This window comes from Miniopterus schreibersii (assembly GCF_964146895.1).
Source record: "Miniopterus schreibersii genome assembly, chromosome: 10".
NCBI lineage: Eukaryota > Metazoa > Chordata > Mammalia > Chiroptera > Miniopteridae > Miniopterus > Miniopterus schreibersii.
The window spans coordinates 76,468,872-76,487,625 of record NC_138110.1 but is presented as its reverse complement, the minus strand read 5'-3'; the positions used below and the strand labels follow the sequence as shown (position 1 = coordinate 76,487,625).

General features: G+C 48.9%; 1 protein-coding gene and 1 long non-coding RNA gene across 2 annotated transcripts; one reads left to right on the top strand and one right to left on the bottom strand.

Moving 5' to 3' along the window:
• Positions 1 to 5,872: 5,872 nt before the first annotated feature.
• Positions 5,873 to 12,151, bottom strand: LOC308562895. Its single transcript, XR_013999689.1, has 5 exons — positions 11,710 to 12,151; positions 11,451 to 11,487; positions 9,561 to 9,602; positions 8,815 to 8,862; positions 5,873 to 6,240 (listed from the first exon to the last, which is right to left on the bottom strand). It is a non-coding gene; the product is annotated as an uncharacterized lncRNA (long non-coding RNA).
• Positions 12,152 to 12,187: 36 nt separating this feature from the next.
• On the top strand, positions 12,188 to 16,267 carry LOC308563122 (cystatin-C-like). The gene is made up of 3 exons (XM_081149872.1): positions 12,188 to 12,525; positions 15,004 to 15,117; positions 15,968 to 16,267. Exons 1-3 carry the CDS (start codon positions 12,286 to 12,288, stop codon positions 16,049 to 16,051), a joined length of 438 nt encoding a protein of 145 aa, XP_081005998.1. The 5' UTR covers positions 12,188 to 12,285; the 3' UTR covers positions 16,052 to 16,267.
• Positions 16,268 to 18,754: the final 2,487 nt, after the last annotated feature.

The following is an 18,754-nucleotide window of genomic DNA, read 5'->3' as shown; positions in this document are numbered from 1 at the left end:
GCCATGAGGCTGCGTGCTGAAGAGCATTCATCAGCCAAGAAGGCTCAGTGCTTTATCTCCTTTACACCTGAAGAAAGGCCCTGCTGATGTTGTTTTTGTTTTACGTGACTTGTTAATCAAGTTTTCCTCCATGTTTGCAGGCATTTCATAACTAATGATAAAACATTCTCCAGAGCAAGGAATCACAGTGAGGAGCCATCACTATATCAGCAGGCCTTCCTTCTCACCGTGGGGCTAAGTCATCTGCCCCTGCAGGTACATCAGTGCACATCCCTACCTGCCATTCAATCAGTCATAATGACACAACTTCAGGATGGTACCTGGAACTTCACCCAACCCTGGGGGTGAGGCGGGGAGCGCAGGTGGTTACAAAGAAATACATCTGTGGATGAGCGTGTTCACTGAGTAGGCGCTGCACTGGATGGATAGAATGCACCATGCACAGACATGACCTGGTGCTGCAAGGAGTGTATGGCCCAATGATAGAGAAACAGATAAACAAATCACAATTCAGATCCCCCAAGCTAACCAAGGAAACCTAGGGAAACAGACAACTCACAGTCATGAAAAGATTGGAGAAAAACATCATTAGGTCTATAAATGTTGAGTCACTCTGTTGTTCACCTGGAACTAATATAATATCAGATGTCAACTATGCTATAATAAAAAGAAAATTTAAAAAACCAGTGTGCTGCTGCAGATGTAAGCAGCCTTTGAAGTTAACAGAGATGATATGAGTTAAAAAGCAATAAATAACCCACAGGAAATATATGAGCCATTTCATGAAACTACATTCTGAGATCTCGTATTAATCACATATCAGCAATCCTAAATTTGCCCTCCAAATCTCTTATCTTTTGCCTCATGGCTCCCATATCTGTGTGTGTGTGTGTGTGTGTGTGTGTGTGTGGTGTTCACTGTTTCAGACAATCTCCTCTGCTTGGTCTCTATCACCTCTAACTCAAAAACATGCAGGATATAAGCTGGCAGATCATCACCCCCTATGTTGGGGTTTGAAAAAGAAGCTTCCCAGCTCCCAAGTTCAAACCACAGCTTTTATCCAGCCAGGAGGACTGCACACAATCCAGCCCAATGTTAAGTCCCCTCTTCTTCCATGGTTATCAAGATAAGAAGGGCTCCCAAAGGCATACCTGTATTTCATTTCCGGGGAGATTCACAGACTTCTACTGACCAAGCCACACTGCGGAATGTGCAGCCTTCACAGTCCCCAGAATGGCAGTGGCTGTCAGTTACACAGGTGTCTCCCAAAGAACCATGCTCTGAGGATTCACACCCTCATGTGGTTCTCTCTGCTTGAATCTGGAATGACTTCATAAAAGCTTTAACCAATTAAATTGGAGGAAGTGATGTTGTACCAGTTCTGGGCTTAACTTCAAGAAGACCTGGCAGCTTCTGCTTCTGTGCTTTGGAGAGCTCTGAGCTGCTACAGAGGATGCTTGAGTATGTAAGTGAAGAGGCCACATGGAGAGAGGAAGATCTTAGAACTGGTGGAGAAAGATAGAGGTCATCCCAGCCTCCCAGCTGAGACTAGCCCCCAGCAAATCTGTTAACCAGTGGTGAGATAAAGAGAACTGCCCAGCTGGCCCAGCCCAGATTGCAGAATCATAAGCAAATGAAATGACCACTGTTTTAAGTAACAAAGTTATGGAGTGCTTTGTTACACAGCAGTAGACAAGCCTTGATTGCCATCACAGCCCCTGATGCTGTCAAGATGAACACCCACATGTACACTCTCTCCAAGAAATCTCAGGAAAGATGGAACTGGAGATGCAGGAAGTCAAGGATGTGTTTCAAATCACCATCTTCCCAGAACTGTCTTTTTTTAGTCAGCCTGGAAAACTGATATTATCCCAGAAAAAAATGTCACTTAATATTTTATTCATTAGAAAACAGGCTGTGATTAGTAACCTCTCAATATTCTCTTTTTTTTTTTTTTTTTAATATCTCTATTGATTTCAGAGAGAGGAAGAGAGAGGGGAGAGGGAGACAGAACCATCAGTGATGAGTCATTGATCCGCTGCCTCCTGCATGCCCCCTACTGGGATCGAGCCCGAAATCCTGGCATGTGCCCTGACCAGGAATTGAACTGGCAATCTCCTGGATCATAGGTTGATGCTCAACCGCTGAGCCATGCCAGCCAGGCTCAATATTCTCTCTTAGTGTCACTCTGGCTTTGATTTTCTGTACATATTTTCTTTTTCCTCGATGAGGTTTGCCAATAATTTGATTGAAGAACCAGTGTGTGTGAACCGTATGCATTCTATTACCATTTATTTCATCACCCTTATTATTTCCTTTCTCCTGCTTTCCCTAAAATTATTTATCTTTATAATTTCTAACTTTTTGTTAGCTACACACTTTGCTCACTATTTATTTTATCTATAAATTTCTGCTCAATTCATGCTCAAGTTTATGTCAAGATATGTCCTTTCCAGAAGCTAGAAGGCTGATCATCAGGGGTGAATGCTCCCTCTGGTGGTCATTGCGGTCCAGTGGCGAATGCAGACCTAAGCCTAACGGCAATTCTCGGCAAACTCCTAAACCCAGCAGGAGTTACGGGGCAAGGAGACTTCAGACCCCGGAATGCCCCTTATCATGGTGGATGATGTACCAGCTTCAAGGATTGTCTTCTTGGTGTCTACATCTTCATATCTGATATCTCAGCATATCAACCGCTTCTTCACTGTGGACAGGTGACTTGCCCTTCTTGTGGGCATCTTTCCTCCTTTGGTCCCCTCAGAGGTCCTCCATCTCTCAGGGCCCTAATGACACACCCTCCTCCCAACTCTGACACAATCCCACAGCCCCCCTCAGACATCAGCCAGGCCATGAGATGTAGAATGTGCATTACTATAACCCGTGTTTTTCAAAAAAAAAAAAAATATATATATATATGTTTTTATTTACTTTACAGAGCGAGGAAGGGAGAAGGAGAGAGATAGAAACATTGATGAGAGAGAGACATCAATTGGCTGCCTCCTGTACACCCCCTACTGGGGACCAAGCCCACAACCTGGGCATCTGCCCTGACGGGGAATCAAACCGGGGACCTCTTGGTTCACAGGTTGACACTCATCCACTGAGCCACACTAGTGGTTGGAATCCCAACCAAGGATCATGAAATATGAACCTAAGATTTCTTGTTGTATCAGAAAGTAAGGATGGGCTCAAAACATTATGGGGACATGTCAACGGGACACAAGAAGCAGCTTAAAGGGGCTTCCATCAGCCAACTCTGAGACAACTCATACATTAGAATAAATAGTAATAAAAGATTATGACTCAAGGAATAAAATAAGAAACAATGAGTCAAATAGGTATATGGAGAAAGAAAGGAGCAAGAAGAGAGAGGAGGGGGAGGGGGACTGGCTATAATGTCATTTTTCTGAAAATTATCAGAAGTCCCAGACGTTCCTGAATCTGCTGTCAGTGGTGGGAAAAGTGAGGAAATTCATAGGTGTCTTTTATACCTATAATGGGAGTCTTTAAGGAGAGAAGCCCAGTGCACAGAAAGCAACTGAAACCAAATCTAATCGGCCAACAGCAACTGGCTTTATTTGAGAAGAAATGAGGCGTTTCACGAACTTGAGGCATGCCTGGAAAACCAGGTTCAGAAAATGAGCACAGCCTGAGGCACCAGGTAGCCAGAACATGGCCAAGGTCACGCGTCAAGAAGCACCTGGTCCAGGCAGTGGATTAGGCCATTAGCACTGTGGTGTGATGGTCACCATGCACGTCCACCAAATCTGCCGTGACAGACACGGACGTGGCATTTCTCCACTTCCTGTTCATCTGTCCTTGTCTCTTTGTAAACTTGCCCCAAGTTACAATCCAGAATCAGGGTGTCTGACTGGCATCTCTGTCTTACCTCCCAGAAGCCAGCAGGAGGTGACCTGCCTTTCTTGGCTTACACAGTAGAGGAGGGAGCTCTGACTTCCTCCACAACACAAGCGGAACCTGGTTCCCAGAGAGGAACCTGGTTCACACACTAGACAGCCTCAAAAATGAAATGCCAAAGCTGCAAATTTTCAGTACATAATCTTAAAATAAATATTAGATTTGGGCCCTGGATGGAAGGGTCTCAGGTTTGATTCCCAGTCAAGGTCATGTACCTGGGTTGTAGGTTTGATCTCCAGCCTGAGTCGGGGCAGGAGGCAATCAATCGATGTGTCTCTCTCACATTGATGTTTCTCTCTCTCTCTCTCTCTACCCCCCCTCCCACTCTCTCTAAAATATCAATGGAAAAAATATCCTCAGGTGAGGATTAATATATATATATGTGTGTGTGTGTATATATATACACATATATATATTAGATTTGATTAAGAATCTAAATAGTTAAGATTGCTTCAGTAGCATAAGTAGCAAAAAGTCTCAGGTTTACTCTGAAAGGGTTTTCTTCCCCAGTGCATTTCTAAGATAGAACTGGGATTTCTAGACTTAAAGTAACTGGAGCCTTCAGAGTCTTTAGCAATGACTGATTTAAAGTCACTGTTTTTATGATAGTATATGAAATGTACGCATACACGTTCTACTGTGTAGTAGTTGAACAGATTTTACTCTTGTGTATTAAGACACAAGCCAAACACTAGACACTGCTCATTTGACTCGCTGACACTCAGCTCCAGCTATATGATCCTATTTAGGTTTACCTGGAAGTGCCAGGCTAGCCAAGGACTGACTCAGTACCATGAAGACCACGCTGCTGCCCAGGTCCTGTGCCCACAGCCCCGCCGCCAACGGGCCACAGCACAGCAGCATCAGCATCACCTGGGAGTGAGTCGGAGATGCAGAATCCCGGCTCTGCCACAGAACTGCATCAGCACCTCCATCTAACAAGCTCTCCAAGCAGTTCACGTGCACATTCAGATCGAGAAGCCCCAAGGTACAGCCCCCCCAGACAGGGGTAAGCTTCAGGGGCACTGCTGTCCTGTCCGGGGTGTTGCCCATCGACCCCACCCACTGTGTCACCAGGGTCTCATCTCCAGTTGTTAGCAGAGATAAACCTGGTTCAGAGATTGTTTATTACTAGGTTTCCTGCCTCAGTCCCAGGCCCCTGTGCTATGGGCAACCTCTGTACGATGACATCCTGTCACCTGTCACCTTGTGATATTCAAGCCCCATTTTCCCCAGTGAGATTGCATTAGGGGCTCTACACTGGGTTTTCCCTCAGATCACACCACGTTCCTTCCTCTTCTCTCAGATCGTTTCCAGGGAGGCCTCACAGGGCCTGCCCTTTCTAGCCAAGCTCCCAGGAGCTGCCAGGGCAGGTCTTCCCGGTGAACTCCAGGGTTTGGTCTCCATGCTGCTAGACCCATCTGGACCTCCTGGTCCAGCTGATAAACACGGAGAGAAGAGCCAGTCCACCAGCGGGCTCTCAGCTCGGAACTGGAAGCGAGAGGGGAAAGGAGAAGGCCTGGCTCCCTCCTGCGTGCCAGGAGAGGAAGTGTGTCTAAGTCAGTCCCTAGGGGAGGAAATGAAAGAGGAAGGGGGGGCAGACCTGCTGTGTGCAGGCAGGAAGCGAGGGAGCTAAGAGAAGCCCAGTTCCTCTGTGGGGGACCTCATCTGACAAGCTGCCTTCTCTGGGTCCTACAGGGAGCAGCCAGAGCCAGCTGGCGAGCATGGGCACTGAATGAACGTTCAGAGGGGTGCGGAGGGGAACAAAAGCCTGGACCTGGCCATCATATTATGAGAAGATTGTGTATTTAGCCACTTCTAGACTGATCCCCAGACCAAGCATCATATTCGAGCCCTTGCAGTGCAGGGAAGGCCCTTTCCAACCTGCTCCAGGTGCTGCTCCTGTTACCGGAATCCCCAGTTGGGTTTGTGCGGCCTGTCACTGTGTCCAATTCAACAGAGGCGCGGTTGAATCATATAAGGGGTTTATTGAGAAGGCCAGCCAACCAAGAAGACAGGGGGCTTACAAGTGGCCAAAACCTGTCTCACAGCATGGTGCCAGGGATGGGGTTAGAAAGGGGGATGGGGTGAGTGAAGGCTGGGAACAGAATGCAGCTACGTGCAGCCCCAGAGGTCCGCAGACATCAGCTGTTGTTCTTGACCAATCCGGCGATGAACGACAAAACGGTATGTGAGTCTTGTGGTCAGCACATGCCTCTGACTGTTCTGTGCCTCTAGATTTATGACTGTTCTTATCGCCCTGAGTGTTTGCATCCAACCATAAGCCAGTCTGCTGAACTCAAAGGGTCTGGAAAGGGCAAACTTTTAACAGAATGGCAAACATCATACTATGAAATAAGCACAACTAGTTATACAATCAAACTATAAGTCATAGTATTCAGGCCATCGCACCCCATCACTCCCTCCCTATCAAGTCAAATAGCAACATCAGCAAACCTGAGATCTCTGCCACTTAGCTTGAAGTACAAGAGAGTTGGCGGGAAATACAACCCTTTATTCTACCCTCTTCTATTTCACAAGGAGACATTTAAATTCTGAAAGGCAGAAAGCTCAGATTTATCCAGACTGTAACAGGGTAGCAAGAAGCCAGGAGAATTCCTGGACAAGAGCAATAGGGAAACTGAGACAAGATAATTAAACAAGGCCAAACAGTTTAGGCAGCGTGTAAATAGCAGGTCTTTACCTTCCCCAGCCAAGGAGGCTTGAGAACAATTGGTTAATGTCTCTCCTCCCTAACCAGAGAATACAGAGCTTAAATCACCCTGGAACTGCTAAGGCAGGAGGAAGGGGGAAGGAAAGAAGGGAGAGTTTTATCTCACCTGCTAAACAAAGAAGTCAGCCGTCTTGGGGAAAGGGCGAGAGAAGGGGGAGTATTTATCCCGCTCACTAAACAGAGAAGCCAGCAGTCTCCAGGCCTGGTGACATAAAGTCACCAGGTGTTTCTCCTAAATTTTGGGAAAGCCCTAACAAAGGAAAAGGGAGACCTTGAGAGTTAGACCTTGAGAGTTAGTCTGTACCAAGGTATCTGGCAGAAGAATCTTGAAACCTGTAGACAGGAAAGTGTAAAACCTTTTGTCGGGGGAGGGAGGCTGCCAGGGGTGTTTCGGAGGCGAGATCCCTCCTGTGAAGAAGGCCGCAGAGCCAATCCAGAGAACGATCCCCCCTTTATAGTGCACAGCGCTGGTTGCAGAGACCACAGCAGCAGTGCGCCAATGTCGCACGCTCAGTGGCATTCTCTGGATCATCATTACATAAGGCCACCATCATGCGCCCGCGCAGGATAGGTGGGGTCGTGGTCGGGACAGACCTACAAGCCCCTCCCTGATGTACACCGGGCACCTTTGAACCCCCGTAGGCTCAGTCCTCGGGCTGAGAGCTTGTCTGTGCTCCATAAGCCAGGTGTATTTTTGATAAATTTACTTGCCTTGCTTCTTTAATAAATTTACTTGTGTTTTTACTACTTTAATAAACTGGATTTATCACAATGCAATTCAATGTCACTCCTTTGAAGTCTTTTCTACAAGACTGACAAGAGCCAAGGAGGGGGCAGCCCTCTCCCTCCCACTCAGGGGGCTGCCTAATAACACCTTTTCTGGATTTCAGGTGCCTATAACAAGACCAGTTAATGAGAAAGGCCAGGTAAATATTGAGAACTCAGACTACTTAAGAAATCAGTTTTAGAAACCCCAAACGATTGCAAAATTGAGAGAAGACCCTTTTCTCCAATAAATTACTTGTTTTGTTTTAATCAACTTCTTCAGGTCAGCCTCTCCATACCCACAAAGGATCCTATCATTATAAAATGTGTTATCTATGTTCACTGTTTTCTTCTTAAAGTATCAGCACCGAAAGCTTGAGTGTGTTTTGTAACTTACTGAGCTCTTGTGTGGATCTTTGGCACTGGAATTACTGCACGTTACTGAGAACCAAGTGCAAGTCAGAGGTTTCATAAACAAATGCAGGACTAGGTGCTTATCAGTAGTGATAAGCCTGATGACTCGCATGGCATCTGTGCCCTCGCTGGAGAGCAAACACTGGTGCCCCCTCCCAGCTTGCACGCGGATCTGTGTGCTCATGGTTCCCCAGCTCGACGCTGTTCACGCCCTTTCTGTTCCCTGTTCGGCCTCACCCATCACTTTCTAGACCCCCATCTTCTCCACACCCAGCCCACTTCCCGTTTTCACAGAAAGGAAACAGCTTTGGTTCATATCCTCTTTTTGATTGAATGCGTGTGGAGGATGTACTGGCCTTTTGGGGGTTTTTAAAGTATGTTTTTATTGATTTCAGAGAGAGGAAGGCAGAGGGAGAGAGAGAGAGAGAAACATCAACAATGAGAGTCATTGATCAGCTGCCTCCTGCACACCCCCCACTGGGGATCAAGCTCACAAAACACACATACACACACACACACACACACACATGCATGTGCCCTGATTGGGAATTGAACTGTGACCTCCAGGTTCATGGGGTTGACACTCAACCACTGAGTCACGAGGCCGGCCTGTACTGAACTTTTCTAATCTCTGTTTTGATATGAACGACACAGGAGTTATGTCTCCCAGAATTGTCTTGAAGTTAACTGAGGAAACACGTAGGAAAGAACCTGGTAGACGCTGGGAAAGCAGAAGTTACCTAAAAAATATTCATTTCCCTGCCTCCATCCCTTTGTTCCCACTCTCACCCCATCAAGGTCACTCCATTTCCTTAGCTCGCAGCATTACCCTCTTCCACCCATTCTCACAGCCTCAGAGAGACAGCGAGTTTTATTTAGTGCTGTAGTGGTGGCTTTAGGAAGAAATTCACATATTCACAGGATGACCCCCTCTACTGCAGATCCCTTAACCTCACATCTCTACATAGTCCTTGAACACTTACCCAGCCATGGGAATCTGGTCAGCAGAACAGGGGAGTCAGAATGAGGACCTGTAACATATAAAATACAAATGTCAACATAAGACACATTCAAACCTTTAGAGAATTTTTGTGAATTTATTTGAGCCAAACTGTTGACAAATGCTGGAAAACAAAATCTCATCAAACTGAGAAAATGCTCCAGAGGATGGCAGTTTTGCATCTTATTTTATACATTACAATCAAACGGAAGATGTGTGTGGGTTACATGAAATCCATTGGTGATAGATTAGAGAGGCAGGAGAAAGCAAAGCAGGGGAAATCTCTGGGATCGGATAAAAGGTAAAATGATAGACACAGGCTTCTTTTTCATAGGTGCATACAGGATAGTTACTAGTCAACAATTAACTCAATAACAGTAACAGTGAGATAATTTGTGATCTCTGCCCTGGTGCTCTGGGTTCTGGAAAAAGGGACGTTACCCTGACATTCCAATGGTTATGTTATCATAGATGCAAAAAGACAATAGACAGGCTCAGTTAAGGTAAAGGTTGACCTTTGTCAGCGAAGATACCAGCCTGGGACATGACTACCCACCATAAACTGCTATTAGTTAAAAAGTTTTAATTTCAGACCATCCTATGTGGTTACTTTAGGTCTCTGAGTTCATAAGGTCACCATGCAGGCCTTTCCTGAGCTTGTCAGGTTTAATATGTGACCCCTTTTCATCCACACTATATATAGTCAGAAGCAAATAAACTTGTACTCACCAATCACTCTGTATCTTTATATTTTTCTTTAGTTTCCCTTGCCTAAGGTGATATATCAGAAAAAAATATTGTTATGAGAAATGTCTGATACTTTACTGCCTATGATTTCTTCTAGGATTTTTATGGTTTTGAGTCTAACATTTCAGTCTTTAACCTGTGTTGAGATCATTCTTGTATGCGGTGTGAGAAGGTGATCTAGTTTCATCTTTTGGATGTATCCGTCCAATTTCCCCAGCACCATTTATGCATTCATTGGTTCATTTTTGTATGTGCCCTGACTGGGGATAGAACCCACAACCTTGGCTTATTTGGGATGATGCTCTAACCAAGTGAGCTACTAATAAGGTGGTTTTTATCTGTCATTTTGTTTATGTGGTGTATCACAGTTATTGATTTGCAGATATTGTACCAGCCTTGCATCCTTGCAGTAAATCGCACTTGATTACGATGTATGATCTTTTCAATGTATTGCTGGATCCAATTTGCTAATATTTTGTTGAGGACTTTAGCATCTATATTTATCAGGGATATTGGCCTATAATTTTTTTTTCTTTGTAGTGTCTTTATCTGGTTTTGGAATTAGGATAATGCTGGGCTTGTAAAATGACCTTGGGAGATTTCCCTTCTCTTGAATACTTTTTGGAATAATTTGACAAGGTTAAATGTTAGTTCCTCTTGGAATTTTTCGTAAAATTCACCTATGAAGTCATCTGGTGCAGGACTTTTTTTGGTTGGGAGTTCTTTGATTACTGCTTAAATGTCATTAGTTTTAATCTGTCTATTCAGATTTCCTGATTCTTCCTGAATCAGTTTTGAAAGATTGTATGTTTCTGGGAATTTATCCATTTCATCCAGATTGTCTAGTTTGGTGGCATATAGTTGTTCATATTTCTTTACAATCCTCTTTATTTCTTCGGTGTCAGTTGTCACCTCTCCTCTTTCACTTTCATTTCTGATTTTATTTATTTGGGTCCTCTCTGTCTTTGTGTGTGTGTGTGTGACTAGTTTGGAAGGGCAGGATTTTGGAACAACTCTGAGAAGGTAGCCCAGGTGAGGTGGCCTCAGTATTAAGGTTCTGGCGTTAGAGCTCTAGCTTGGGAATCAGTCTTCCGAAAACTGAAGGTGTGCTCCACGGAGAGAAAGGTGATGCTGGCTTATGTAGAGGCTAATGCCCATCCCCCGTCCCTGACTGGTCCATTGCTTTGCAGTTGAGGACTCCACATCCTCACAATTTGTTTGGTCCAAATAGCACACCCCTGATTGGTCAGAACAGAGCAGCTCTGATTGGTCAGTAAAGATACAAGTGAGGATATAGGGGCAGTCTCAAGTTGGACAGGAGAGTCTCAGATCCATTGGCTGAATTTCAATCCAAGGGCTGCCTCACAATGCAGGAGCACAGTGCACAGGCTGACAGCTCAGCCTGTGCGTTTCTCCCATGTGCAGTGTGCGTTAGAGGCCTCTGCCACAGCAGCTGCTGGCGTCCAGTTTTAAACTTGGGCCCAACCAACCACAAGAAGTCCTTCTTGGCAGATATTTTCTTCCTCAGGTTCAAAACAGGGAAGCAGAGGTCATAACTACAGAACTACAAATTGATTACATTCTTTAGAATAAATATCACTATGTTAGCTTATCTGCATCTGTAGAAATTCCTTCCTTAGCTTGTTAACACCCATAGAAATTTCTTTCTTCTCTTCCGGTAGTTACCCCCCTTCCCTTTCTCACAAATACCCCTGACCTTCAGCTCTGAATAGACGCCCTAACCGAGTTTCTGCCTAAAACAGTGCTTCTGGAAGAGCTATTCTTTTGAATCGCAAATCAGCACTTGTTTCCTCTCACCTTGCTTTTTTTTTTTTCCAGTTAACATATCACATAAAAAATTCTTAAACTTACTGTCACCGGTATCTTTTCCCATCCTTTAACGTGTCTCCTAGAAAATAGAAAGTTACACATGGATTCGGTTACATCTCTACAGGGCAGTTCCTCTATAATGCCAAGTCCAAGGCTCACCCGCCCACTCACCACCTCTTACCTACAGACCCTAGACCCCTTGGCCTGGGAGAAGCCCAAGAAAGGTTTATTGAATAAATAAATAAATACATGAGTTGTGAACCAGAGAACCTGAACTTTTTACCAAAGAGAGGTTAATTACTTCACTTATGTTTCTCCGCAGTAGGAGGCGCAGGTGGCGTCTTCCCCAGCCTTTCAAATCGTGGCCTTGCTCTGGGATCCCTAGAATCCGACCAATTGCTCAGAGACCGAGACACCCGTTTTTCGCTTTGGAAAGAAGGAATTAGAATTCAGGGGCCCAGAGGAGGGTGACTCCTTCCTTCTGTGGAGACCAGGGTGAGCTGAGCTTCAGAGCACCCTGGGGGGGGGGGGGCAGGCCGACTTGGGTGACAGGCGGGGACCGGGCCGAGGGGAGGGCTCCAGGGTGCGGAGGAGCTGGGGGGGGACCCCAGCAGGAGGTCCCGAACTGGGGGGCGGGGGGCTGGTAACGGAGCCGGCGCGAGGGGCTCCAGGAGGCGCAGGGCCTCGGGACCCGGCAGCGACAGGCGCGGGGAGGGGCCGGTCGGCGGAAACGGGGCGAGGATGTGACCTGGCGGAAAAGGAGGAGCCGGGGCGGGGCCGCCGGGGCGATAAAAGCCCGGCGGCGGGGCGGGGCGGGCATCCCGCCGCCAGAGCCCGAGCGTCGCAGCAGCCGCGCCCCGGAGCTCCCGCGCGCACCATGGGCGCCGCCTCGCGCGCCCCTCTGCTCCTGCTGGCCGCCCTGGCCCTCGCCCTGGCCCTGGCCCTGGCCGCGGCCGCCAGCCCCGACAAGCCCCGCCTGGTGGGCGGCCTGGCCGAGGCGGACGTGAACGAGGAGGGCGTGCAGAAGGCGCTCAGCTTCGCGCTGAGCGAGTACAACAAGGCGAGCAACGACGCCTACCACAGCCGCGCCGTGCGCGTGGTGCGCGCCCGCAAGCAGGTGCGTGCGCGGGTCGGTGCGGGCCTGCGCCCCGGGGGGGGGGGGGGGGGGGGGGCGGAGCGGGGCAGGGCGGGGAGGGGGAGGGGAGGCGAAAGGGGAGGGCAGGGCGCGGAGGGGAGGGGAGGGGACGGGAAAGGGGAGGGCTGGGTGCGCCCTCGGGACGCCAGCGCCCCAGCCCCGCCCGCCCAGCTCTCGGGGCGCTCCCCCCGCCCCGGCTTCTCGGCCCTGCAGTTTCCCCGAGCTTACGCGGACGGGCCTTGAGCCCCAGGCCCTCGGAGTCAGTGCCCAGGCCTTCATTTCGGTCTTCAAGCACCAGCCCCGCAAGGACGGGGCTGGGGGTCACCGTAGCCCCCCACCAGGCTCGTGGGACTGGGCGGGCTCAGTGCGAGTTGGCAACGAAATGACCCACAGGCCAAGGAGAAACAGGCTGCCAACCTGGCTGCCCGCCTGGCTCTGCCACGGAATGATTTCTTAAACACTTTATGCGTTTTCACTTTCCACTTGGACCTAATTTCAGACTTACAGGGCACTTGCAGAAATAGCGCGCAGAATCCCTGTAATCCTTCACCCGAGTTGCTCAGAATGTTCAGATGTTGGCCGGGTGCTTTAGCCGCCTCCCTTCCCTCCCCGCGGGCGGAAGTGGGTACACACTTGCACTTGTTTCTCCCAACCACCTGAGAGTGCCTGTGTCCTAAAAACAAGCGCTTTCTTCTGTCGTCACAGTACGATTTTGAACGTCGGGAATCAACCCTGAGATAGTTCCCAGATGCATAGACCGTGTCGGAGGTCTGTGGTGGTCCCACCGATGTCCTTTCTAGCCAAGGCTGCCCCAGGTCCTGCACTGCAGCCGCTGGCCTGTCTGTCTGTGTCATCACCTTGGCATTTGGGGCGGGTCCAGGATGTGTGTGCAGACTGGCACTCAGTTTACTCAGTTTGTGTCGCCCTGAGTTTTCCTCAGGACGAGATTTGGGTCATGAAGAAGAGGAGTGTTCTCCGAGTGTCCTCTCAACAGGTGCCACGGAACCAATCCCATGCCCTCTGTGTGCAATGGTATTTGGGGCCCCAAGCACTCCAGACACCCTCCCTGAGGAGGGGCCCTCCCTGCTCCCCCGAGGGTACCAGCAAACACAGAGGAGTCCAGTCCATGCCCTGTGGTGTCCAGGCAGATGCCATGGCAGAGGGTCTTGCTGAAGGATCCAAACCTGCTGAGAGATCTTGGAGCACAGGCCCCTGGAGTGTTGCTTCCCTGCGTCGGTCACACCTGTGGAAGAGGCTCCAGGTTTTGAAGCCTCCTTCCCACCCATAGGTGGGCGCCCCACCGCCGAAAGCCAGAGGTAGTTAGGCGTACGCTGGGGTAGAGAGGACCACACTTGACCCTGACCCCGACCCTGCCTCTGCCAGCCCGCCCTGAGGTTCTGGCCACATAGGAGAGCAGTCATGAGAGTCCAGAAGGGGAATGGCAGGAAAGTCCCCTGGGCCTTGAGCTTGTCCTGGAAGGAGGGCTGGAGTTTCCACCAGCTGGTCTGCTTCCCATTGAAGAGCAGGACGTAGCCACACAGCAACCAAGCGTGGCGCTTGCTGCCTGCCAGTGTTCAAAGCCTGTTTTCACCTCTTGAAACTGCACATGATGGGTCAGGATCAGATCCATTTCTCCTGCGGCTGGCATTGTCCCCTTTGGGTGGGACGTGCACTCCTTGCTCACCACGTCCCCACCAGCCTGCTCCTCTCCAGTGTGACACTAGCTTGGTGTCATACTCATGGGCTCATGTGGAAAACTGACACCAGAGGGATCATAGGACTGGTCGGGGCCCCTCATCTCAAGGTTCTCTGAGTTCTCAGGAGGTGTGCCTGGGGGAGGTGGGTGACACCCCTTAGAAGTGTTCTGGTCACAAATAACTCCAAAAAGGCAGGCATTCCAGGAGCACCTTTTATTGGCCTCAGGCATGTGTGTGTGCGCGCGTGTGCGCGCATCTCCTTTCCTACTGACCAGTGAGGGCATGAGTAAGCCTGGTTACCTGGAGGAGAGCCTCGATGGGCTGGACATTACTAACTGGACTGTAGCTTCAAGATCATTATCACGTGAGTCTTCTTGAGACAGAACCAGCCTTGGCCCCAACAGAGCTGTCATTTTGTCTTAGCCCCTGCCTGGGGTCCTGGCGCTGTCACCGTTGATTTGTTGACACCCTGCCTGGCTCCCCAGAGCTGCACCTTCAGCTCCTGGCACAATTTTGGTGTCTGGCTCCACCTTCCATTTTCCTGCCTCTCTTGCTGCCAGGCTGTGTGACTCAGCTTGTCAGAGCTTCTCTGTAAACAAGTTACTGGAAGGACTTGGGGCACATCGAGTTGGGCAGCCATCAGGAATGGCTGGGTGCTGACTCTGGCAACCCATGGATGCTGGCCCATTGCAGTAATAGGACGGTAACTTCCTGTGTGACATGGGCAGGTGTTGAAAACCAATCTTACTCTTTATATGCACAGGTCGTGGCTGGGTTGAACTACTTCTTGGATGTGGAAATCGGTCGAACCACATGTACCAAGTCCCAGCCCAACTTGGCCAGCTGTCCTTTCCATGCCCAGCCGCACCTGAGAAAGGTATGTACCTGGTGTGGGCCAGGGGCCAGGCATGCAGGGCAAAGGAGTGGGGCTGTGCCATGGGGGAGTGTCAGGAGTGAGTGCTGTGGCATGGTGGGGGTGGGTGCAGGTGTTAGAGTGCGTGTAGGGGAAAGGGTGCCTATTTGTGTGGGCAGGTTCCTAATTTGAATTTATAAGGGCATTTGAGCTGGGACATGTGTGCACCATGTGCTTTGGGGATTGTTGCCTGCTGACTAGAGGAGGCAGCTGGGGGGCATTAGGGCCCTTTAATCCCAGCCTCAGCCATTGGAACAGATTAGAGGGAATTAGAAGCCTGGAAGGGGGGAACCCTCCTGTGCTGCCCTCACTGAACACGAGACTCTCCCCTGGGCTTGCCTGGTTATTGCTCCCCTGGGCTTGCCTGGTTATTGGGATGTCTCACCCCCTGGGGTGGCCTCCACCCTCTTGTTACCTCCCCAAACACACTGTGTCTTTCAGGAGGGTTTCCTGGGTCCTTCCCTCTGGACCTGTCTTGGTGCTGGTGGAAGGAACTTGGCTTCATACCCTGCACCCTCTGGGGCTTTGTGGCCTTGCCTGGGTGGCTCCTGAAAGGGCCATGCTGGGGGTACAACAGTGTGGATTCCTGCAGGGACCGGGGACATAAAGCCATCTCCTGGATTTGAGTGACGGGAGTGGTTACCAGGAGGCCACTGCTGAGTCCTGCATAGTCTTTTGGGGCTCCGCAGGGTAGAGGGCTGAGAGTTCCACAAACAACCATAGCTCCTCACCTGCGCTTCTGAGATCTCGTGCTGGGCCATTTCCTCTTTTACCGTAACCCCAACTGACCATCTCTCTTGTTTCCCTTTTGCAGAATGCACTCTGCTCTTTCCAGATATACACTGTCCCCTGGTTGGGCAAGACCTCCATGGTGAAGTCCAGCTGCCAGGACACATAGAGGACATGGGACGGGCTGGGCCATGCAGACTGCCTCTCACTTGCACTTCCTCTCACCCTGGTGGAGTCCCCTCAGTGTTCAGGCCCCAGGAGACAAGTAGAGGGCTTCTTGAGCATTGTTTGAACAGCTAAGTGGCTCTGCCTTGTTTCTTTCTAGATGCACCTGTCCCTGGTACACCCTTGCTCCTACTTTACTCAATAAAAAATAACACCAGCCACTCCCGGAGTTGTTCACTGTCTCGGGGATGTGCCTGAGGGTTTAGACAGTGACTTTATGAAGAGCTCCTGCCCTGCTGGCTCAAGGGCAGATGAGAGGGTGAGGGCTGACACATACTACCATAGTGGGCATGTTAGGGGAATATGCTGCCCCTTTTTGGATGACTGAGGCAAGGAGGGGGACTGGGAACCCAGGTTTTTGGCTGTGGTGGCTCCTGATAATCTATACAAAAGAGGAAGGAACCTACGCTGCTGGCTCTGGAAATAATTTGGTTGGAAAATCTAAAGACACGTGCCACAAGTTACTCCCCAAATGACTCCATGGGTTTTCCAGGGGTTGTCTTTTCCTTCCACCCTGTTCCTCATTTGAGCACCCTGTGATGGGGCACCCCTTAAGGAGAAGGCCTCCCCCACCCTGTTCAATTCTCTTGCCCCTGATTTCCCAACTGGCATCACTCTGTTGGGTCTGACCCCTTCTCTTTGAATTCAGAAGGGTGCAAAAACGTTGAGAACCATTATTGCATTTTTGTCAAAATAATGTCTTCACTTGGTAGGAAGTACAGATGAGCTAAGATGAAAAGCAATAGTGTCCAATGGCTCCAAACTGCTGTCCTTGTCCTCAGGGGCACGTTGCTGTGTTCCAGTTGGTTTAGTGTCTTCCCTTATGACTCATCCGGGTTATAGACGTACGCCACTCTAACTATATTTGTCAGTATTGAACAATATCTGTCTGATCTTTGATATGAAAGATGATTTTGATCCACACAGGCGTAACCCCACTTCCAGCGTTTGATATTTATATTTTAATACTGTTAGATATTATCTTTTACCTTGAACCCCTGTGTATGGACGTGGCAGAAACAGATGCCAAATCTGATTCCTTAGCCTGAATTCACATGGTTTGCGGTGAGGCTGGGGAAAAAAAAACAGTTAGTTTAGCCAAAAACAGCTGACGTATGTGGAAAAATAAAGAAGGGAGTGTTACTCTGCAATGAGTTTACTGTTTGGTGTTGCCAAAATAAGTGCCAGTGCTGGACACTTGTGGTTGATCTCCAAGGAACTCTTATTGAGGAAATGGAAATTTGGCCAGCAACAGAAAGTTCTGTGGGAGACCCAAAAAGAACTTTGAATGAAATAATGTGCATTTGAATAGAGTCTATATCTTATCTCTAATATTAAGGCCTGGGCCAAAGCAAAAAACACGTAGCTAATAAAAATACAGGGGCACTGGAGGGCCTATTTCATAAGTGAGAGTGTTTCCTAACTAGACATTCTTTTCAAAGTTGCCACTAAGACCCTATTACTCCACAGTTGTTTACTCATCAAATCTATTACATAATGAAATAGCATTTAAAATATTACTATAAATTTTCCATCTTAACATATTAGCACAACTGGAAAATCAGAGATGTGGATGTTTCACTTGTGATAAAAAGAAATATTAAATAGCAAAACATGTGTAACTGTGCCGGATTGTTTTCATGCATGGGAAAGAAAAGCCAGGGACTCGCTATTACCAGATTGCTCTCCATTGAGGATTCAGCACGGCTCTTCACGTTTCAGCCTTATCTTGCTCATTCTTTGTTCATTGAAAAGTGTTAAAAATTTAAAAAGAGGCCCTGGCCAGTGTTGCTCAGTGGTTAGCGCGTCGGCCTGCGCACCAAAGGGTCTCGGGTTTGATTCCCTGTCAAGGGCTCACTCCCTGCCTCCGACGGGGGCAAGTGCGGGAGGCAAGCAGCGGATGTGTCTCTCTCCCACTTCGGTCCCTCTCTCTCTCTCCCCTTCCCCCTCCCTCGCCCCCCTTCCACTCTCCCTGAAAAAGCAATGGCAAAAATAGCCTCATGTGATGATTAACAAAGAGGAGGCAGAAGAAGAAAGCAGCCCTTGTCCACACCTCCATAATTGATTGCTAAGGAAGGCAAAAGACACATTTGTCAAGTTGGCCAAGTTTAAAGAGGCCCTTTTGAAAGGAGCAGTGGCAAACACTGCCAAACCTGTCAAAAAAACTAGAACACCATGTGCAGTGTGAATTAAGTGTCTTAAGACGGGACAACCCCAAATAGCCTCCACTTTGACAGGGCTCCTGTGACAAAGGGCCAGTGTGGATGAAAAGGACTGGCTGGCAGGAGAGTTGGGGCCTCGGTGGACTGCACCCATTGCTATGCCTGTCTCATGCGACAGAACCGAGGCTGTTGGCACTTCAGCGTGGGGCTGAGGGCCGCTGGTAGTTCACTAGCAGCTAGTGGTGCCGTGAGAGGTCCTACAGCTCCGCTGCACACACGCCCTCATGTGGACTTGCCACGGGACCATGCCGTAGGAGAGGGAAAGGGGGTGTGAAAGGCTGGGTGCGGTGCCCGGGTTTCACAGCTGCAAGGTGAGAGTTCAAGGACCTGAACTCAGGCTTCTCAATACTTTGAATTTGAAGCTCAGGAGAGTGAGTTTGGTTGTCGGCACCTTCCTTTTCTCTTTTTAATTTTTCTTTATTGAT